General features: G+C 22.8%; 1 protein-coding gene across 14 annotated transcripts in view; it reads right to left on the reverse strand.

Annotated features, from left to right (window-relative positions):
* LOC108000770 (max dimerization protein 1) overlaps positions 1-24,348 on the reverse strand; it is a 410,762-nt gene that overhangs the window by 145,691 nt on the left and 240,723 nt on the right. For all 14 annotated transcript variants that reach the window (XM_062085369.1, XM_062085364.1, XM_062085375.1 and 11 more), the window contains one exon: positions 10,724-11,045. In XM_062085369.1, coding sequence (XP_061941353.1) covers positions 10,724-11,045 — 322 coding nt within the window. The remainder of the gene's footprint in view (positions 1-10,723; positions 11,046-24,348) is intronic.

A 24,348-nucleotide genomic window follows, 5' to 3' on the forward strand; every position in this document is an offset into this window, starting at 1 on the left:
CTTGAATTTGAAAAATTTCAATTTTCTTTATTATATTTCAATTCGAAATTTCTATTATATTTTGGAAATTTGAATTTGAAAATTTGAAAAATTTCTTTTTAGAAATAAATTAGAATTTGAAAATATTTAAAGAAAAATTTGAATTTTAATTCGAAGATTTGAATTTGAAACAAATGAATGTCATTTCATCATTTCGAACATGGATATCGTGAAATGCATTCACGCTCCACGCAGAAAACAATTGCACGGTCGAAGGGTTAATGAACTGCGATCATGTTGCGTGCTGATGGCCTAACCGAGAAGATAACGCTAATAAGACGCGGAATAACGACAGGTAAATTATCATTGAGAATAATGGAAGATCTCTTCGCGGAAACGTGTCGACAGAACATGATTCAACCTTCTCATTGTTGAGAAATCGAACATGAGACAAAGTTCAAATTTGTTCATTGAATGTAAAATCTGATATTTACACAAAATGTAATCCTGAATGCAATTAAATGGTAATTTAATTCAATTTCTTAACGATTATTGATTAAATAATCATTTTTTTGAATTATATTAATTTTTTATGTATACATAAAATTCTAAATATAATAAATAAATATAAATATATATATATATATATATATAAATATATATATATATATATTCGTACCACATTTCGACCCCATCGATTAGTCCTCCCCACATTACATCATCGTGACTTCCTACAAACGAGATAGCTCCATAGGAATCGACTGGAAAGGTCGCCTCTAATTTACGACAGCATATTTCAACCGTCGATTCCATGCCTACAGGATCCTTTGGGAGATTCAAGCAAAACCTTGAAAAGAGCTATGGATGAACAAAAATAAAAGGAATGAAAATAAAAAAATGGAATGGCAGAGAAAAATCCATCTTCATGAAGTTTGGTTTATTGTCTCAATTCGATCTCCCACGAGTTCACGACAGTTTACAGATTGAAAATTCGGGCAAAATTTGATAGAAGAGTGTAGTATCTTTCGTTGAAGAATCATAAATTCCGTGATCTGATAGAGAATGGATAATTATTCCTTGGAGATGTATCTGAAATTTATATCCAAAGCTACGATGGATATTAGATGGATGTATTGATCTTTAAATTTCTAACAATTTAATTAATTAAAATTAAGAATTAGAAATCGAAGAAATTTATATTTTGTTTCTAATATGGTTACATTTATCATAAAAAACATAAAATTTATGATATCTTATCAAAATCTTACAAAAATCATATTTTATATTCGAAAAAAATTTATTGTGTGTGAATGAATTTTTATCTCCTTATGTTATTTTTAGTTTATTGATTTTAGAAAAAAATATAAAGAAATTTGGCAATGATTAATTGTTTCTTAATTTTTGTTAAAAAATGTATATTCAGAGAATTCAATATATGAATTGTTGAAATATAATTTTTATGTATTATATAATATTCATTGAATTTTATTAAAAAAAATAGAAAAATTAAAAAGCTGATATTCTACTATAATTTTTTATTAGGAAGATTTTAATTTCGTATAATAATTTATTTTAAATTCTATAACATATTAGAAAGACATACATATTGTGTACAAAAATTATTTTTAAATATATAGCATTCATCCATTCAACTTTTCTATTTCTATGACATTCTATTATTTTATCATTTCTAAACGATACAATCTTTAAAATTTATACAAAACTTTCACTTTTTAAATTTCAATAAGAAATTTAATTATTTCTATTTTTTCATTGCATTAAATTTCTTGCCAACACAATATACAACGATCAGTATCATTTTTAACTCGATAAGTCAACTTATCAATTGCCAAAAATAACTTTAATTAAACAACGAAAAATTAGATAAATTTAAATTTAATGTTAATCGAAAGAATATAATCTCCCGAATAAAATCTTTAAAATTTGATCACAAATCAAAGAAATTAACCCGAATAGAAGTTCACGTTTGTCGATAATCAGAAAAACGTCGTCACGTGCAAACATTTATCGGCCGACCTCCAACTTCATTGCCTGTGTTACATAACACAACTTAAGCAGCTTCGAATAAAATTGGATAAATTTAAATCTAGTGCAACAGATCTTTCTAATTTTACCACTAAATAATTTTACTCCGCATTTTATTCGAATTAAAGAAAAAAATAAAAGAGAACAACATACAGATTTAATCGATAGATTCAATTTTCCGAATAAAATCTTCAAAATTTGATCACAAATCCGCGAATCAGGAGATGAGACGAGAATAAGAATTGGTATTGGTCGATAGTCAGAGGAACATGTCGTCGTCGCGTGCAAGTTTTTATCGGCCTCCAACTTAGTTGCCCGTCTTACGTAGCAGAACTTCATAAGCGGCGTCGAACGAACCGGAAGTTTACTAACGTGCTGACTCAGCCGGTTCCTCTCGACGCGAATTCGCGGTAATACGCAACGATTCTGCTGAGGGCTCGTAAAAATGTCCGACCTCCACTTCACGTTCTCTATAAGATTTCGTCAAACGGCGGAGACCGTTCTTACGAAAGTGAGTTACGATTCGTATAATTTTGGGAAAGGAAGAAGGTAATTTGTGAGTATCGTTAGATTGCATAATAGAATGGAACGAGAAAAATTAAAAATTGTATGATTATCTTATAATGGTAGAGACTTATATTAAGCATTCCGATTTTAATGTGTAAAAAATATCTATTTTGTGTAAAATTATTCTTTACATTGAAATTTTTATTTTTTTTTTTTAAATATATTATTAAATATATTTTTAAAATTTTTAATTCTTATTTTTATTGCATCGTTAATTTATAATTGCCTTTTCTTATGTTATAAATTTATTAATGTTTCAAAATGAATATAAAACAATACGGTTAAGAGTACTTGTAAAATAATAATTTTCTTTAAGATAGTTTAAATACAATTCAAATTTCGTTATGCAAAATTATTTTTAGATAATAAGATTATATATTGAAAATAAAAGTTTAAATTAGTATACGTTAATGAACAAAAATTTATAAAATCAAGAAAAATGATTTTTATATATATATGAGTTACGATACATCAAAAAATTTGTAGATCAAATTTCAATTTTAATAATTAAATTATTATTGAAAATAATTTCTCTTCGCTATAGAATATTTTATTCTTATAAAATTAGAAACTTTTATAAAATTCTTCGAATCTAATGAATGTGCATATCGTAATTATAAAATTTGTATTGTGAATTTTTTTTATTAATTCAATATTTATATCAATAACTTTTATTAATATTTGTCTTTTTTTAAAAGAACAGACAAATTTTATAAAGTATTACATTTCTTTTAAAAGAATATTTATTGTATATTATTATAATTGTTGTTTTTAATTATATTATAAATTAATTGAAAGTGAACAATATTTTTATTATAAATCCTACTTTTCTTTCAATAAACGAATATTGAAATTTATAGAATATATTGAATAAAAGAAAAAAATATAAATTTAATTTTCAAAATTGAATGTATAATTATTATATCTTGTAAAAGTTAAATCTGTATGAATTAATAATATATAAGATTATTTTTCAATGAAATGTATATATATAAAATAAATTCTATATTTTTATCTTTTTACTAAATATAAATGATAAAGATTATCTTTTAGAAAATTCCATGGTCTTATCCGTTATCCAGTATGAAAAGAGAAAGAAAGAAAGAGAAATCATCGATTTAAGTATTCTTAAACGAAGGCAGAGAGAGAGGAGTGTGGTTAATTACAAAGTTAAATTAAATATTGATATGCAAGAATCCAACTTCCTCCAAGCGAAATAGCTTATAGAATTTTACGCGATCGTTCTGATCATCAGCATGGTTTCTAAACAGGCGATATTTAAATGAGGGAAAACTTTCGATTAATGAGAAAAAAAAGTTGCCAGATTGAAGCAAGATGATATTTGCCACGAGTATAGAATGATTGTTATATGAACGTGTAATATTAATCGTTTCTCGATTCTAATGGTTCGATGGAAGTTAGGATGGAAGCATGGTAACCGCTAATTAACGAGTAAACTGCTAACTAACCGATCTATTCCTAACTTTATGGAATAGAATCCGGTATGCACGATGGAGCTAACTCAATATCTTCTGAAATATTCAAATTTAAATATCGAGATGAAATAATTATTTCTAATTAGAATGGATTCTAAGATATTATGTACAATTATATTACTTTTAAAAGAACATATGACATTTTTTATAAACTTGATTTTTAATTTTTAGAATTGAAATTTATATTTCATATTTCAATCTCTATCAAAAGTGAATATCGATTTCTTTCAAATATTTAGAAACGATGAGAAATCATTTCCAAATATAAAATTTTTAAATCTTCAGTTTTCCTTTTCGTATTTTTCTATACGATTCTAAATTATATTTCTTCGAAAGAGTATGTTAAAATGTATTTTTTAAAAATTTTCAGAAACATAAATAAATCAATATTCAATTTAACAAAAATTTAAACTACTATATTTTCGTAAAAAAAAAAATCATATAAGTTTAGAAGATTATTGTAAAGGATAGATTTCAATCTTCAAATCTATTGTGGATTCAATCATGGAAAAAATTTTTCAATTTTTATAATCGATTCAATTTTTCAAATTTTTGAGAAAATATCTTTATTTTTCTATTTATTACATGATAAAAACATTTTTGAAAAAAACAAACTCAAAACTGTGAATGTACGAGATTTAAAATGAATTCAGATTAATTGTTGTATAATTTTCTATGAAGTTATGAAAGTTCAAAATATCAATAATTTATTACCAAATATTTATTTCACTTATTTTTTTATTATATTTCTTAAATACAAAATTTTAAAGTACTATAAATTTAAAAATTTAAAAATTTCAATTTTTTTTAATATTATCTATAAAATCTATAAAATTCAGATTTCAAACGTTATAATTTTTCTATTTTTTCTAAAAAATACTTCTGACTCTAAAACTCATTCTATTCTTTATAAGAATAATTAAAAATATTCAAAACACATTCAAAGTTAATATTTTCCTTTGTAAATATTGCAATAAAATATCTCTCAATATTTTCAACGATCACACACAATCGTGATGAAGACATTAGTGAAATATTAAAAGTCTATATGCTAACAAATATAAAATATTTAATATTAATACTAGATTTACAGACATTATATACTATATACTTTTTTTTACTGAAATATGTCCTTTTGATAGGTACATTAAAATGCAATTTTTTGTAAATTATTTATTTAAAATTTATAGATTTTTATTTATTGTTATTTTTAGTATATTTTTTACATCTAAACTTTATCTTAGATGTACTTTCTGTATATATATTTATTAGATTTAATGCAAATATAGTTAGACTCCATACACTGAATTGAAGTTAGTATTTTGTTCGTCGTGATGATTACTGCCCAATTCTTCAGCTAATTGAAAAAGAAAATTCTTTCGAATTTTGTTTACTTCAATTTATTACGATTTTGGTCTCTTTGTATAATAATCCAAGCATTGATGGCTGTCAAATCTAAAAACAATTATAAAATGTATGAAGGAATCACCTATGGAATCCTGCTTTCACAATATCAATATCTGCTTCACTATCAATATCTTTTATTTCACTTTCGCTTTTAATATCTAAAATAATACGCATTCTTTTCCTTTTATGGTATGTATTATAATAATTTTCATTTCTATGTCAGAATCTTCAATTTCAATTTTATATTGTCAAATTCTTCCTTTTTGTATAATTCGTTTATATCAGAATCCAATCCAGATTAATTGATCTTCATTTATGCTGATTATTCTTTTTATTCTTCTTATTATTCTTTTTATTACTCTTTTTTTTTATCAATTCCATGTCTTTTGTTCATATTAATATAAATATAAAAAAATATTTTTTTTTGGATAGATTTTGAAAATATCTTGAAAAATTCAAATCTTCACTTATAAAAATAAATTTTTGCTAAGCTTCCAAATAGCATTTTTTTTTTTTTTTTTTTACAAAATGCACTATTGAAATTATCTCTCATGTAAATCTATTTATTTTATAAAATAATAAGACAAATTCACTTACAAAAATGACTTTTTTTCTCTGCAAAATTCACCGTTGAAGGAATTATTTGTTATATCACAATTATAAACAATTTGTTTGATTAAGCATTTATTGTTAAACAGTCGTCATTTGCTTGGTGTTGTTTTTTCTTATTCATTTTTGTTATTTTGCAATAATTGATTTATATAAATTAGTCCGTCAAATTAATGGATTTTCGTAAAAATAGGTATGCAACATCTAGAAATAATAAAATATAAATGTTCCAAAGAAAACGAATAGAAATATATATTTGCTGCATTATATTATTAAAAACAATAAAAAATTATTAAAAAAATATATACATTAAAATTATAAAAAAAATACAATGTTTAAAGAATAATATTTGTATATTCAGAATTTTTAAGCATAAAATCGAAAACTCGTCAAATTGACGAATTCCGTAAATCTAGTGTTAAAGTAATCGAAATAAATTTTTAATATTTTTTCAATATCCATCATAATAAATAAGAATATAATTTATTGTATTTTTAGATGTGTTAACATTCACACAGCCATCAGTAGATCTAACATTTCTATAATAAAATAAATATGCTTATTTATTTTCAAATTTTTAGATAATTAATTGAAATATATTTTCTAATATAAATATATATATATATGCTAAAATTTTTTTCAAATTTTAACTGAAAATCTGAGTTTGAAAAACTTTAGATATCAAAAGTTTCAAAGTACGAGAAAATTTATGTTACTGAATATATTATAGACATAATTTGAATATAATTCAACATTATTAATGAAACTAATGAATAGAAAGTCTGTCATAGAATTGATCAAAGAATATTTAATAAAATTATAATAAAAATGGCGTTATTCAAAATCACAAAAAAATCTAGCTGGCCAAACTTTAATTTCTGGATTTAAAAAATAAACAAGAATGCCAAACGAATATTAAAATAAATATGTGTAAAAAATTTTTAATAAAATTACTTAAATAATAAATAATTGCAATTAAAAATACTAAGAAACTCGTAATTTCATATTCAATTTCTCAAGAAATTCCAATTATCCTCGAAAACTACCCTCATCCCCCGATATCTCGCTCGAAACCGTGACATTGAAACGAGGCATTGTAGTAATAGTTGACTCATAATTCGCGGATTGTTCCAATTTTACTCTCGACCAAGAACGATATTTATATAGGGAAGCTTTTGCCTGAGTTCTCCTAACGAGCTGACTCAGCCAACCTTGCTGCTTCATCGCCTGCAAAATCACGAAATTAGAAATCTACGGCCTAAAATCGTTCCTCCAGTGCAATGATCAAAAGACATGCGATTGATCATTGACATGAATTTCAACTCTGGAATTTGTCTTTTTGAAATTTTTATATCTTAATTTCTTGATTTCGGTAATTCAAAATTTTTTGATATTGACAATTAATAGACTGCGAATGTTTATATATATAACAATCATTACAATATGACAATATGATTTATATTATATTATAATGTACAATAAAAATTTGTAATTACAATAAATTATAAATATTTTTTAAATTCAATAGCGTTAATTGACAATACTAAGAATTTTATTTTATAATAAAAATTTCTATGTTACAATACGATGGTATCAATATTATAATTAGTACAAATTTAAAAATACTATTATATTTTATTCATTAATTTCTAATAAATAATGAAAACGGAATCATCTTTGATCTAGTAGATGTACTCTTCTAATAATATTCTATTTTTTCGATTTTTCAGCATTTTAAATATCGAAAAATATTTTCATAAAATTGAATTCATCATTGTGACAATTACATTGAATGATTACATTGAAATTCAAAATTACAAACTATTACATTTAACATTCAATTAATAACTCTATTAACAAGAATGCAAAAACACAATTAATAATCAGCATTGATTGCATATTAATATTATCGATATTATATAATTATAATATGAAAATTTATTAACAAACGAAATCAATTTCATGAAAAAAATATTTTACGTGACATGATGCATTTACACGGATAATAATATATGTATGTATATTTCTAGATATCTTTTTAAATATATATATGAAAAATATATGCTTTATGCAAAGAATGCAAAATAAAAAATATATTTTTAAAAATCTTCAATCACAAGACATTCATATTTAATTTTATTCATTTCTTAAAAGATATTTTTGAATATTTTTATAGATATCTGTTAATTAGTTAAACATAAGAAGATAGAAATATTTAGAATTATTAATTGTTTTATGAGTTGCAATAAAATTTACAATAAATAATTTTCAAAATTGCATAATTCTCAATTTTGAAAAGATATTTTTAATGTTTTCAGAAAAACTTTAAAATTAAAACGAATATATTGGCAATAATTCTTTTATATTTTCTTTATAATAATATTAAATAATGAAGTCAAAAATGACCAAAAAATAATATATAATGATATATATTTGGGTTAAAGGACAGATAATAAAATATCTTATAATTTTGTAAATAAATTTTTATATAAGTATGTTAATTTTTTTAAAATTTAATTTTCAATATGTTCATTAAATCTTTGTTCAATCATTAACTTTTTTTCTGTGATTAACTAGTTAAAATTAATTCTAATAGAAAGTACATATAATAAAAAATAAGTTCAAAAAGTTTATAAAACTCAATTATAATTAATACTAAAAAATAAAATAAAAAATAAAATACATTTAAGAAAAATATATAAAAAATTGTCAATATATAAAAATATATAAAAAATTGTCAATATATTAACATTTACTTCTTTGCATACATTTAGCAATTTTCCAACAGTAATTAAAAAAATGAATTTATAAATATCTAAAGAAATCTCTAATATTATTTGTATATGATAAATCTATTTTCTGATAGATATTAAAAAATATAAAAATGTAAAAATTATCGATACGATTCACTTCCTTTATATGGATATTAAATCTAATAATATCTATTTATCTTTTAATTAAAGAAATAAAATCTTAAAACATCTATAGATATTTCTAAGATCATACTTGATATTATATTATTATTATTATTATTATTATATTATTATTTATTTTATTTATTATATTAAATAAATATTTATTTATTATAAATTTATTAGATATATATATTTATTATAATTTATTATAAATATTTATATATAATGAATATTTTTTAAAAATCTATAAAAATTATTTTTATAAATAAAATAATGGAAACAAAAGAGAGTATCAACTACAATTCAATCTCATTGTTATACAGTTTGTCGAATAATAATTCGTTTATTTTAGAATATTAATATCCTGTTAATGATATATATTGAGAAGAAATAAAAAATGTAAATGCAAATTTTATTATGAAAAAAACTCTGTCAAAAATGATATGATAATTTGTGAAAATATTTACGTTTGAACATTAACCTAGCAACGAATCAGCTTCAACTTCATAGCCATAGAATCTTATAACCCCCTTTTGAATAATCCATAAAACCCTAAGCACCCGTTTACCAAAATGATTTAAAGTGAACAAGATGAACATGCAAGCTAGACTGAAAGGGGAAATTTTATGTCCACTAAGTGTTGCTACTGAACTTCAGATTTATGACATGTTAATATTAAGCTACCTACAGAATTTCTGCAGACCAATATAAATCATTTTAAACTTATAAATCATATATAAATCATAATTCTAAACTTTCAATTTCAATTATTAAAAAGATTAAGAAATAAAATAAAATTATTCTCAAAAATAATAATTCCTATTTGTTTATATCTTAAAATATCAACGAAATTAAACGAATAATAATAATAATCAGAGAAAATGTATCAATATTCAAATTTATTAATATATCAATGATTGTAGTTGAATCGTTTAAGTAGCGAGATCATGAGTTGTCATATGATTAATTTGAGAAAAATCTCATCCTCATTATTACATTTAGTGTATACAGTATAATATAGTATAATGGTCCACTTTTGGATCATTCATCCTTAGAAATATAATTTACAGCTCGTTAAATGATACTTTTCATAAATTATTAGGATAAATAGATATTTTTTCTTAAAGATTTTATATTTTTTAACACTTTATATAATTACTAATATAAATATTAAAGGAATATTTTAAAGTTTATTAGATTAATTATTATAATATTCTTTTATAAATAAATAATTTAAGGTCTAAGAAAATTAAAGACAAAATAAGCGTTTTATTTATAAGTTTCAATAGTTTGAATTTTATATCCAAGTTTTTATTACTTCTATAAAGATTCAAATTATTATTTTATTGTCAAAAATAATTTTTTCTTTAAACTTATGACTATAATTTACACAAATTTTTTGAAATTTAAAAATTTTATTTTATTTTATTACTAAGATAAATCGCCAATAACATTTTTTAAATTCATTCTCCTTAAGGTCCATCCTAACCATAAGACTAGTATAAAAGATATTACAGAAATATCATTTTTAACCCAATATATGCCCATTAAATTTATTAAAAATTAAAAATTGACCTATCAATTATCCCTACTCGTACCAATAACAATGAAATTGGTGCCAGAGGCAACAAAATAGTTAAACGGCGAACAGTGTCGTCGAACACGAAACAAGAGCAAGCATACGAAACATAGAAGAATACTTACCGGACTCCGAGACGGAGGGACTGCCCGCAGACCTGTCGGAGTTCCTGGAGCTGGCCGTGGAGCTGGTTGACGAGGCCGTGCCAAGCGAGCACTCGGAAACGCTGCGCCGTTTTGAGAGGAGAGCTGCAGCCGCGGCGGCTCCGGGGCCGCAAGAGGAACCGGTCGGGGCGCTCGAGCTCAGCCCGTGGAGGCCGTGGAGGCCGTGCAACCCGTGCAGGCCCGTCTGGTTCGTCAGCTGCTCCAGCCGTCGTCTCAGGAACCTCTGTTCGCGGGACAGCTGTTCCTTGTGCACGGCGTGCTTGCGCTCGCGCTCCTCCAGGCTCTGCAAGCACAATTATTGCACATGCGGTATTGCTCATTTACTCATTATCAATTCTTGGAAATGGAATCTTGGAGCGCGCCAAATGGAGCTCGATACCAATTGTCAAGCAATTTCAATTAATGTATCGTAATGCTCGCCCTGAATATCGATATTTCACGCTTATTTCCTGTCTTTATTTCAGAGAAGTCATTTCTTAGTTTAAATTTTATTCGATCTTGATTGAAGATGCTTAAGTATGCAATAATTATTTTGATGTTTTTATGATTTGGATTTTGATTCCTTTATTTATGTGATGTGAAAACAGATGAGAAAATATATGCTAGGCAAAATATATTTAGTTTTAAGAGAGATACCTTTGATTACATGTATTTTTGTTATTGGATAAGTTGTTATTGTATTTACAAATTATTTATTATTTTATTTTTTCAAAATAATGGACAATTATAATATATTTCATATGATTTAGAAAATTTTATAATATGCATTTTATATATATGTTTTATTAGATTTCTCAAAATGACTTTGACTTGTTTGCAAAATATTCAAAATAACTCTCAATTTCATTTAAAGAATTGATTTTCTTTTATAAAGAATTATTTGATTATTGTATTTTATAATTGTGAAGAATATATAATTTAATTAAATCGTAATTTATTAATTATTTAATATTATTTAATAAATTTTGTAAAAGGAATAAATGTATTTAATGGACAAAAATATAAGCTTTTGTTACTAAACTAGTAGAAAATTAAATAAATATCCGGATATTAATGAAAAATAAATCTTTGTTTATTTTTAAAATCTTAATCAATCAATGATCTTACACAAGTCTCTTAAAGTTTTACAAATCTCAACTAATATTTTTGTACACTAATTTCTATATTCAATATATATAACATTTTGTAAATAAAATAAAAATTATCACAGTTTTATATATTTGTAAATAAAATAAAATGATATACAATTCAAGAACGATGGTATATAATTAAGTGAAATAATTCAGATGGATTTTTTCTTCAACAATTTTTAAATTGTTAGCCAATTTTTAAACAAGATTTAAAAAGTTTAGACTATTTTCCCATTTTCTAATCAAGAAAACGAAAACTTTTTGTGTGTCATTTTGTTTCATTTTAATTTCTTCTTGTAATTATTTATTGTTCTTGTAATTATTTATATGGACACGGAAAAAAAATTAGAGAAACTATTCAAAATTTTCTATTCTTAGAAAAATAAAGTTTTAACTTTTTAGAAACTCTTTTGATTTTTTCGTATTGTCTTTATAATTATAGTTATCTATATAAAAAAAAATGAAAATTTACACTGAGCATTTCTTAATTCTATTAATGAAAAAAACTTTAAATATTTTACTTAAAAGAGTGAAATTATAGTTTATTAAAAAATTTATAAATATTTCATAGAATTATTTATGGAATTTATATATATATATATATTCTATAATATAATTCTATATAAAATATTCTAAGTATAATATTTCTTTAGTAACATACATATGAATATAATTTTCATATTTGAAATATTTTGAATATTTATAGATTTATAGAAAATTTAAAAAATTCCAAAATTTATAAAATATTCATAATATTCATAATATAATATGAAAAATTTTCCTTTTTAGTATCAAGCACTATTAACTTTTGTGCACAAGATGAAATTTATATAGATAATTGAGGATAAACTTTATATGTTCACGGTTATTAAATAACTGAGATATCTGTATGTTCTGTTTGTTCTGTTTGAAATATCAATGATAAATATTCTTTTATATTCTCTTGAAATTTTTTTCAAATATTGGTATTTTCATTAATGCTATAATTCAGTTTTATATATTCGTTTTAGTTGGAATAAAAATAACAAATAAATTTATCTAAAAATAAGAATATATAAAATAAAAAAATAATTTTTCACATTAAATTATCCAATCCAAAAGATTGAATTTTTAAACAATTGAAATTATCTCTATCTGTTTCATATGAAAATTAATAATAATTTATTTAATTATTATATATTTATTATATATACATATATTCGTCATTATATATTAATATTATATATTAATATTCAGAGCATTCAAAATTAATAATAATCTAATATTCAATATTAGGTATTCATCATTATATATTATTCATATTTTTTGTGATCTTCTCAATCTTTCTAAATTACCAATTTACAAAATCTTTTGTTAAAATTTACTAATTTTCGATAATTTTTTGCTTGAATAAAAATATAATATATTGCTCAAAAAATAATAGCGAATAAAAATATTCCATTTTACTCAATTTAAGGAATAATAACAAAATCATCAAGTTACAAAATAATATCAATCAATCTAACCAAAAACAATATAAAAAAAAAAAAAAAGAAAGAAAGAAAGATACAGACATTTAATATCATGATTCATCGTTCTCGTTTAAAAATTTCGCTACAGATAATCACGTTAACTCCGGTTTCGAGTATTTTTTTAATGCGTTTATGGTTGAAACTGGTCGCGAAAGGATTTTGACGAACCGCGTTTCCGTTCACGGAAGCGGAGCCCACGGCAATTGGCTTCCGCTTTTGTTCCATCTTCATTTCGAAGATTAATTCCGGCGAGTGGATACGAAACTGGTGAAAAATCGAGGAATTAATGACGGAGTATGGGATGGAAACATGGCTCGCCAAGCTTCGAGAGGGATTACAATAAAGCCGCGGCTAATTCGCGGGCACCGACATGAGATTTAGATAATTTAAACTTCTCGTTGGGAATGTTCGTTTCGCGTTAACGAACCGGCTCGGATATATTATTTTCCACACCCTGATTGGGGGATCTGGTTCAAAGAGTTTCGTGTTTTATTAATAACGAAGGGAGGGCGTTAAATTGAACGAGTGAAAATTTTGATTATTGAATTTGGATACGAAAATGGGGAGCTTTTCGATTCGATAAAAATGTAATTGGGCAAGTAAATAGGATTATTGAATGTTATTTTTAGTAGAAGAAATACTGAAATTTGAGAAAATATAAGCGAAGATGTAGGATAATTGGTATACATTTCTATTGAACTAATTAACATTTCTATTCAATAAATTGATTGTTGAAGATTTATTAAATAATATGGTTGTATGATTCAATTCAAAGTGTGATTCTTTTAAAATGGAAGAATAGAAAATATTTCTGCAGCAATTATAATTAATTTAATAAAAAAGATATTTAAAAATTAAAGAAATCTTTATTAAAATCATTTTTGTTGTAAAAAATTGCATAAAAAATTTTGTAATATTACCAATATAGTAATTTTCAATCTTTTTTAGAAGACAATTCTTGTTTGTAATAGTCAAATAATCTGAAATTCATCTTTTTCTTCATAATTATATAAAAAAATATTTGGTAGAATAAATTATATAATATATAGAAGATTGAAAACGTATAAAAGATTAAAAAATTAATCGATGTAAATCATATGTTTTGAAAATAACATATTTTTTAAGAATTTTTTTTTCAAACTTTCAATTAGCAAATTAATTAAGTAGTTTATCTACTTAAATAGTCTAAACAATAAAAAATTTTTAAACTATGTAAAAATGTAAGTTACACTAATTAATATTCAAACTTTGCATATAATATTTTATTTTTAGAAATGAATTAAGATTATTCTGATTATTAAAAAGAAACATTAAAAATTTGATTTAGCAAATATAAAATATTTATTGTTTATAATCGTGAATCCTTAATATTTTTTTAGTATTTGCTGACAATAGTATTTGCTTGATCACAAATCATTTCTATTTATTTATTATTTATTATATATAATAATAAACTTCAACTATTTATCAAAATCAATATTCGTCATAAAATATTTCGATATTTTTAAAAAAAATCTAATATTCGCCATCAAAAGTTTTTTACTACGTAATTCATTTTCTTTTTTTTTCATAAAAGAAAACAAATTGGATTTCATCTTTATATTTTTATGATATTATAACATATATTTTTAATACATATACATAAAAAAAAATTTTATTATCAGTTGAATATTATTTCTTGTTAGGACTCGCAATTCATAGATTCATATTATAACATTATTGCTACTATACATTTATTGCTACTAAGAAATTATAATTTTTATTAAAATTGAAATTAATTAAATTTATTTGGAATATTTTTTGTAAAAAAATATTATTTACTAATAAATAATATTTTTAATAATAAAAATATGTTTAATAATAAAAACATAATAATAAAAAATAATAAAAACACATTGAGCAAAAACAAAAAAGGAATAATCCCAATCCTCAGCAACAAGTTCCAAGCTTCAGCTATATATTTAAAATTCGATTTACATTTGCGGTTCAATTAGATCCGGTCAATCAGTATTCAAAACTATTCAGACAAGCAGAAACATGTAGTCGATCGTTTCAATTACTTTGATTTGAAATAATTTAAAATAATATTATGACTTTTTTTTCTTGTTTGTTTTAATGCATTGCAATTATTGATATTATATTATAATATATCTAAAAATCGAAGCGACTTAATATTTTACTGTAATTTAATATTGTATTGTATTTGTATTTTTTAGATAATAATTCATAATTATAATCATAGAAAATATAGATTAATAATAAATTATTTTTATTATTTATAATAACGAAAATATTAAAGTATGGATACAAAACAGATAAAAAAATTATGAATTATTATAAATATTTATAATCAATTATATGTAAGAAATACATAAAAATATACAATGAATATGTTTGTATACTTATAGTACAGTTATGGAATTTTCATTAAATGTTATGAATAATATCTTATGAGTCATCTATAAGCGAGAAAAACATATTCCAAAAATATTGAAAAATAAATTTTAGAAATGATTAAATTTTGTTAAATATCTATAGTCAATCATATATCAATATAATTTTTCATATAATCACAAAATTTGTAAACAATGAATCATTTATATCATTTATAATAGAGAAAAAATTGAATTGAAAAATATTAAAGAATAAATATTAAAATTGATAAATATGATACTGTGAATTTTATCAATTTGATCATAATCACTAATATATGTTTAATAACTTTCATATACATATACAATAAAAGATTAAATATAAATATTAAAAATATAAAATTATAAATATTACCAAGGGTTTATAATTATTATACAGTGAATATAACAAAACAACTATATTAGTAAATATTTAAAAATGAATAATGAGTCATACTTAATAACATATACATTAATATAAATATACCTAGAAACGATATTACAAATTCAAAGTTCGAATGTCAAAAATAAAATTAATCGATATAATAAATCTTTCAAAATGATCATACTCGGCCACATTATACAATAAAAATTTAACAATGAGTGTTATTATAAAAAGATTAATCCAACGCTACAGAGGAATGAAATTACGAGTGGTTCATAGAACAGTCAAATCTGAGACAAAGCTCGACTAACTAAGAACACCAATGTATCAATATTTAATTTAACTTTATAATTAGGTAGACTGTCGTTTCGTTCAAGAAGATTCGGAGCAATCGCTTTCGAACGAATCGTTTGATTCCCATCGCGATGGGGCACGTCACTATTGTCGAGGAAAAGAGGCAACTTCTCTCGGCTGACCCAACCTGATTCTCTTTGACTTAAATGAAAAATGTTTCCTGCCCCGACCGATGCTCCTTTTAAACGACTTTGATGGTATCGGTACTCTCTATCGCTGATGGCGAACCGAATGAATAAAGCGAATTATTCCCAGAGTTCCTCTTATAATCCTATTTGATTAAACATGGGAAATTTGAATGTTCTTATCTTCAGGATAATATAATGGTACTGTGGTATCGTTAATTTGTTAACTGGAAAGAAACTCGATTCGAAGGAAGATTACAATAAAATATTTTGAATGTAATGATATGAAGGGATATTTTAGAGGTTCACTTCATTTTTAAATTATTATTATTAAAATATCATATTTATATTAAAAATATTTATATTTGTGTTTCATGTTCATATTATAATGCAAGCTAAAATTTATTGAATTTCAATTTTTAATTTTTAATAATCGAAGAGTTTATATTGTATCATAATTTCATGTGGAATTAAAATTATAAATAGAATTAATATATTATCAATATATTATGTTCCTGCACATCGAGATTTTTTGTTATTTTAGTAGAATATTTATTTTCTTAATATTTTGTTAATATATAAAATTTGAATAATTTTTTTTTAACATCTTGAACATATTATTATATAATTCAAAAATAAATATTTGAAACTTAAGTATTAATGAATTTTTTTTAGAACTATTCGCATGATGTAAAGCTAAAAACAAATCTAGAGAAAGAATATCTGAATTTAAAATCATTTTAATTTAATTAAGATTAAAATAACATGAAAATATTTCATTTCTTTTGTTTGTGAAAATTTGAAATTTTTTGTTATATACAAGATGCTTTGGATTTTTTTCGGTTAAATTGCAAGAGTTTTTCTTACAAGTAAAAATAAGGAAAAAATGATATATGAAATTATAAATCATAATTATGTTACAAAGTTATAGACAAATATTTAACATGCATATAGTATCAGATTCATTAAGAAATAGGAAAGAATAATCGTTTTCTACTTTATTTGTATTTTATTATATGATCTTTATTAATTCACGAGGATTTATTTCAAAATGAAATTTCTTTTAATGCAATTTTATTGTTATATATATACAGGTTGCACTAAATATTTTTTTACGATATAATAATATAAGATATTAATATATTTGTTTTATAAAAAACTAAACACAAAAATATTATAAAATTAAATCTTATTTATCAAGTTACAAGCAATTTAACTTCGCTTTAGATTTAGACAAAATAATAAGGAATAAAATAAGACAATTCTATCACAGTTACTATCTCCATTTTACTTTATCTAATAAATTTCAATTATTTATAACTTAACAAATAACTTTGAACTGACATCTTATATATTTGTATTTATTTTGACATTTAAGTCGACTTCCCAATTATTTCACAAATATATTAAATTTATATATCATAAGGACAAATTATATTTATATTATATTTTTCTCTTATTTTGACTTGTAAATCAATACTTTTCGTTAAAATGAGAGAATAAATTTTGCTTTAACTTACAATAAATAATATTAATTAAATAATCAAGAATAAAACAATCATTATCATTATTCTCAATTAGAATTCTCATGCATTGAAATAATATTAATATTTACTTAAAATTATTATCCAGAATTAAAACTAGACAGCTGCTTGTTATCAATAGATTCGCTATTGACACGAATAATTACGCAAGATCGAAGAGAACAACAATAATATCCAATGTAGAAATGTGGTCTCTGTCGTTAAAGAAGATTACTAGTTCGACTAGGTTCAATTATAGAAGACACGACGTATATATCATTGAATACGGAGATCGAGGAGAGTCTGTGCTTGATAATTAAGATGATAGATCACGCGATCGGGAATTAACGAGCGAATATTGATTCACGCTCATCTTTCTTCGTTTTCACGCACTCGAGACTAGATCGATCGAATGCTCATCGAGATTTATCTATTCGAATAGATATATGCTATCGCCCTCTTTAATATCCGTAATCGGCATTTGGATATTTGTCTAGACACGTGACTTCTGTAAGTTCGAGGTGGAACGAAAGAGAGAAAATAAGAATGGGTGAGAAAAAAGATCTCATATTTAGCAATTTATTTCGTTCAGAATTGAAATGATTTCAATAATTTATCCATTCGAGACAGAATTCTAAGAATTTCCAAGAATTGATGGGAAAAGCCAACAAATTTATGGCCACATATCGGGATATTAGTGTATTTTATAATTGTTCGAAGAATTTTTTAGAAGAATGTTAAATTTTAATATGGCGTAATTATTGACAAAAAAATAAACTTAGAAAGAAATGGTTTAATAAAATAAATAAAGAAAATTTTTTGAAACTAGATTAAGAAACAAAGAGAGATTTAAATTTTCTCAACGCAAAAAACTTTTTTATATAAAACTTGTGAAATTATTATTATTATTATTTTTTGGCAAAAGATTTATTTGCAGAATCAATTTTGAATAACTGATATATATTTAGAATTAAATTTCTCTAAAGCGTGATTTTTAAAAGTGAGAAAAAAAAAATGAAAAAAATCTTTAATCTTTATTTTTAATGAAATAAAATAATATAATATAATAAAATTTGTTTTACTTGTTAAACAACTTTTCTCCAATGATTTTTTAAAGGATGGAGAAAATTTAATAACAATAATAAAAATTTTTATTTTTACTTAAAATTAACCTCCTTTCAAATTGGATAATGATTGTAAATTTCAAAATGAGTGAAAGATGTAACGTAGGCATCGAAATAAATGTTAAATTATGCAAATATGGACAATCGCTAATTGCATGAATATTATTGTGAAAATGATCGCAATCGTTGTAAATGGAAAATGGCCGCAAATTGTGCGAATGTAAACGTGAAAATAATTGCAAATAGCACGAATATAAACGTATTGTAAGTGAGGAGGATGTGAAAATGAATCTATGAGTACGAGTGAAAATTTCATAAACCTGGATATGGATTTGAATATAGCAAATTGTGTAATTGTGAATGTGAATATAAAGAATAATTATATATTAATACGCGGACGTGAAGATAACTATAAACTGCACAAATATGGAAATGAATCTGAATATGATAGTGAATTGTGTAAACACAATGAGCATGAATATACTTATAATTGTGTGAATATAGACAGAATCATTATAAATTATACATGTATAAAGCTGAATTGTGTACATGTAATTACATCAAAAATAATTTATGTTTTACCGACGAAATATAATTCAAACCTTCGTGAAAGTTAAATGAATTATGTGAAAGTTGCATCTTCGATCTTCTTCCGTAAGATTGATCATTAGTTAATGAAAGGTACTTTTACTTCCGAAAATTTTTGAATTACAGATTTCTTACATGTATACGTTGATAAAATAATAAGAAATATTTTTATTTGCTTTCCTTCTCTCTTTTTCTTATATATATATCATTATTATTACGATTAACTTTAAATGCTCAATTCTTACTAATTAATTTAATAATTTATATAATTTAAATACACTCATTCTTAATTTGACTATTTTTCTATTTCTTCATTTCTTCTGAAAAAAATAAATAAATATACATTTTTACCAAAAAAACTTGGAATATTGATAATATTGATAATGAAATTGATAATTGATATTAAAAATATTGATAAATAATTAAAAATACTTGATCTAAATTTTTTTCTTATTTACATTTCTATTTATTTTTCATTTCATTTTATTTTAAATTAGAATTTTCTAAATTTTTTCGAATCGTAATTTTTTTTTACAATAAACCAATCCTTGATTACTAGATTAAAAATTCACGAAAAGTATCTTTAATAATGATAATATACAATACATAATGAAAAAAATATATCAAAAATAGATTTTTAAAAATATAATTTTTAATTTAATGTTCTTTAATGTTTAAATTATTGTTTATAAATAATCATACTTTAATCGACTTATAATAATAATAATTGTAAATTTTACTGAAATATAGATAAAAATCAATAATTAAATAAAAAAGTTATATTTATTATTTATACAAATAGATAATAAATTATAATTACGTGTGAAAAGCTGTATCTATATTTCTAATTATTACATTTGGAATTAAATATATAATTCATCGATATATGTATATCTGATTTGTGAAAATATACATAACACTTAAATAAATTTAATATTAACAGATTTTAAGAAAATTTTATTAATTTAGGAGAATTAAATAATTAATTAAATAATTAAATATGTTATAATATATGCACATAGATTAATAAATATAGTTTCTCAAATAATTGCATATTTACACAATTTTCATAATTTTATACATACAATCATTTTGTATAATTATGCGTAATATTTCAACGTAAAATAAAATAAATTCTAACAATCTTCATAACAAAATTTTCGAAATAATTTCAATTAAAAACCACAATTATCACAATCTCTTAACAAAATATGTTACAATTATTTCAAAATTACCAAAATCCTCGACATAAGCTAAAACTGCAAATTTCGTAATCGAAGAAATCCAATGTTTGCACTCATCCATCAAGATTCACCTTTCGGTATTTATGCAATGTGGTTCAGATCAAAAATTGTGGTCACCCGCGAGTAAGAGGCCATCCGCTTCCAATATAAAAGGTCAAACGCGATGCAACCATACGTCGTCGATCGGTGAACGCGATTGGACGGCTTCCCGTTGCATCAGAGTCCTAAGAAGCGTTCATATATGTATTTTTCTTCCTTTTTTTTTTTCCTCTTTTCTTTCGCGTAATCGAGGCGAACGCGTTCAATTCGCTCGAAACACAATTAACGTGGATGACGATAACGACGACGATGTGTGAAATACGTATATTTGCACCGGGAATCCGATTAAACGTTTCAAGGTGGAACCTTTTACGGGGCTTAAATCGATTCGAGAGAGGACTCGGGGGAATTTCTGTCGTTTTATGCATACAAGTTTTATTCCGCCGTTTTATGCTCGATCGGTACAGTAGTTAACACGTTCAGTCTAAGAGTTTATTAACATATGGAGGGATTGAGAATTATAATAATATAAGTAACATACGACATATTCTGAGAATTTATAATTGATATTAATTAATACTTAAAACAAAAAGGAAAAGAAACAGATTCTTTTGTTTTTATTTTATTTTTAATGTTGTTTATAATATTATTTTATTATTTAATTAATTTTATTAATCTTATTAATTTTATATAGAAAAATAATATAAAATTATAATACATAAGATATTTTACTGAAAAACCATAATGTAATTGATAGGAAATTACATATAGATTCAATGTTTGACAGAGATAATTTAATTGCTTAATAAACTTGGAGAAAATATATTATATTAATTTTAATATTTGTGATACTTGTAATAAAAAATTGAAGCTTCAAAGAATTTTTTTAAAAGATATTATTAATAAAATGCAGAATTAAGTTAGAAATAAATTTCATATTTTGAAGTTTTATTTATCTTAGGTATATGTACAAATGTCTTTAAAGATTCATAATTCCTGGAATATATATGTATAAAATATATATTTAATTTCATTATTTTATTATTATATTTTCATAATAATAATTTATTATTGATTGTTGAATTAAACTTTATATAAAAATTTAAACTCTAAAATCTAAAGAGAATTATAATAGTTTTTTTTATAAATTTAAAATTATTTTTGAATATCTTGAATTTATATTAAATTAATACTTTTGAATTTATCAAATTATTAATTATTAATTATCTTATGTACTTTATTATGCTTTTTCTTGATTTTTAACTTAACTTATTTGCTAATTTTCTTATATATTTAAAATTTGTATATATCTAAATTTGTATATATTTAAAATTTGTTATTATCTATATATAGATAATATAAATAATGTTGCAATATTATTTTATACTATTACACATCCTATTTATATTTTATTTATATTTTATTACATCACTTATTTCTTATTTCATATTATTATTATTTTCTTTTGTTTATTCTTATCCTATTTTTTTCAATCATTACTATCTTTCTTATTAATCCACATTTTTGTTTTAACACATATTTTGTCTTAATATCATTGTTCTATTCTGTTTTCTTTCCTATATATTTTTATTACCATTTCATCGAAATTCTTTCTTTTAACTTTGTTATTCGTTTTTAAAACTGTTCAAAATTGAGTCTGGAATACAATCATCTTGATAAAATTGTCGAAATTCTCAAATTTTCAATTTAATCATAGTAGAATGTATTCCGGGAGAAATATAATCGAAAGGAAGTCTGTAAAGTGATAGATCTTCAGCTACTGATCCGGAATGAACACTGTTCACGAAAGTAGTTAGAATCACCAGAAATGTTCACGAAGCCGAGTAGTCGAACAATTTTGGGAAAAGTAATCTCTAGTAACCACAGATTGCTCACAGTATATGGTTAGTAACCATATGATTAAAAGATAATTGATAGCTTGGAGTAACTTCAAATATTATATCAAAAATGAAGAATAGTAGAATATAAATAGAATTTTTTATTTGGAAGAAATTTATAATAATATTTATTTGATTATCAAAACTTTTGCTTTTTGGAATTTAATATCTATTATATCAAAATATATTATATTAAATTGATTATGAAGAATTATATTGTTTTAAAAATTCGTGACGAAATGTAATATAATAAATTAATTAATTAAATTTATTTTTTAAATTAAAAAAGATTTTTGTATTGTATAATCATTATTTTATAATATTAAATTAAATTTCTGCCTGATTCTATTATAGTAAATAATATATTACTATAATAGAGAGTGGCTAGTTGTATATAATTGGTGCTTTGAAAATTTTAAAAATTTAAACTTTCATACATCTTTTATATATTCATTTAGAAAAATCTATTTATATCAATCTATTTATTTATTGCATTTATAATCAGATGATGTCCAATGCCTGATTAATAAACAAAAGATACATGTTGTATAGACTTATAATGTGAATGTGAATAATAAATAAATGTGTCAAAGTTTATAATATAATTTTTATATTTTGCAGTTATTAGTTATTAAAAGATTTAGTAATAAATATTTAAATTAAATCAATCTGTTTAGTTTATTACATGCTCCTAACGTCTATTATCCATTATTATTATCCATTATTATTATTACTATATACGTCATTTCTATTATTTACTTATTTATATTAAATTGCCTAATTAAAAATTCTTCGTTTGATCTTTCAAATAATGAACAGCTCGAAAAAAGCCTTCTTTATGTCAAAAGCATAAATATATTAATATGATAAAGCATAAATATATTAATATGATAACATATAACAATTCATAACAAACATATTTTAAAATATAAGATAATTATTCAATCATCAAACTTAATAATTAATAATTTCTATAAAATATCGTTTTATGTATTTATAAAATTAACAATAAAAAAATAAAACAGATAAAAGAAACGATATTTAAATTAATTACACATTTATATGATCTATTAAAATAATTGTATAGATCAGTTGTACATAATGCAACAGATTTAAACGAGACACAAATATAGCCACTAATCCCAAATACACCAAAAAGAATTCTCATATTTTTCTTCCACCGTAAGAAACATTCCCAATTACTCGGAGCAGACTCGCATCCACCAAAAAAGCCGGGCAACCGACGCTCACTAA

Source organism: Apis cerana, linkage group LG15 (genome assembly GCF_029169275.1).
Source record: "Apis cerana isolate GH-2021 linkage group LG15, AcerK_1.0, whole genome shotgun sequence".
NCBI lineage: Eukaryota > Metazoa > Arthropoda > Insecta > Hymenoptera > Apidae > Apis > Apis cerana.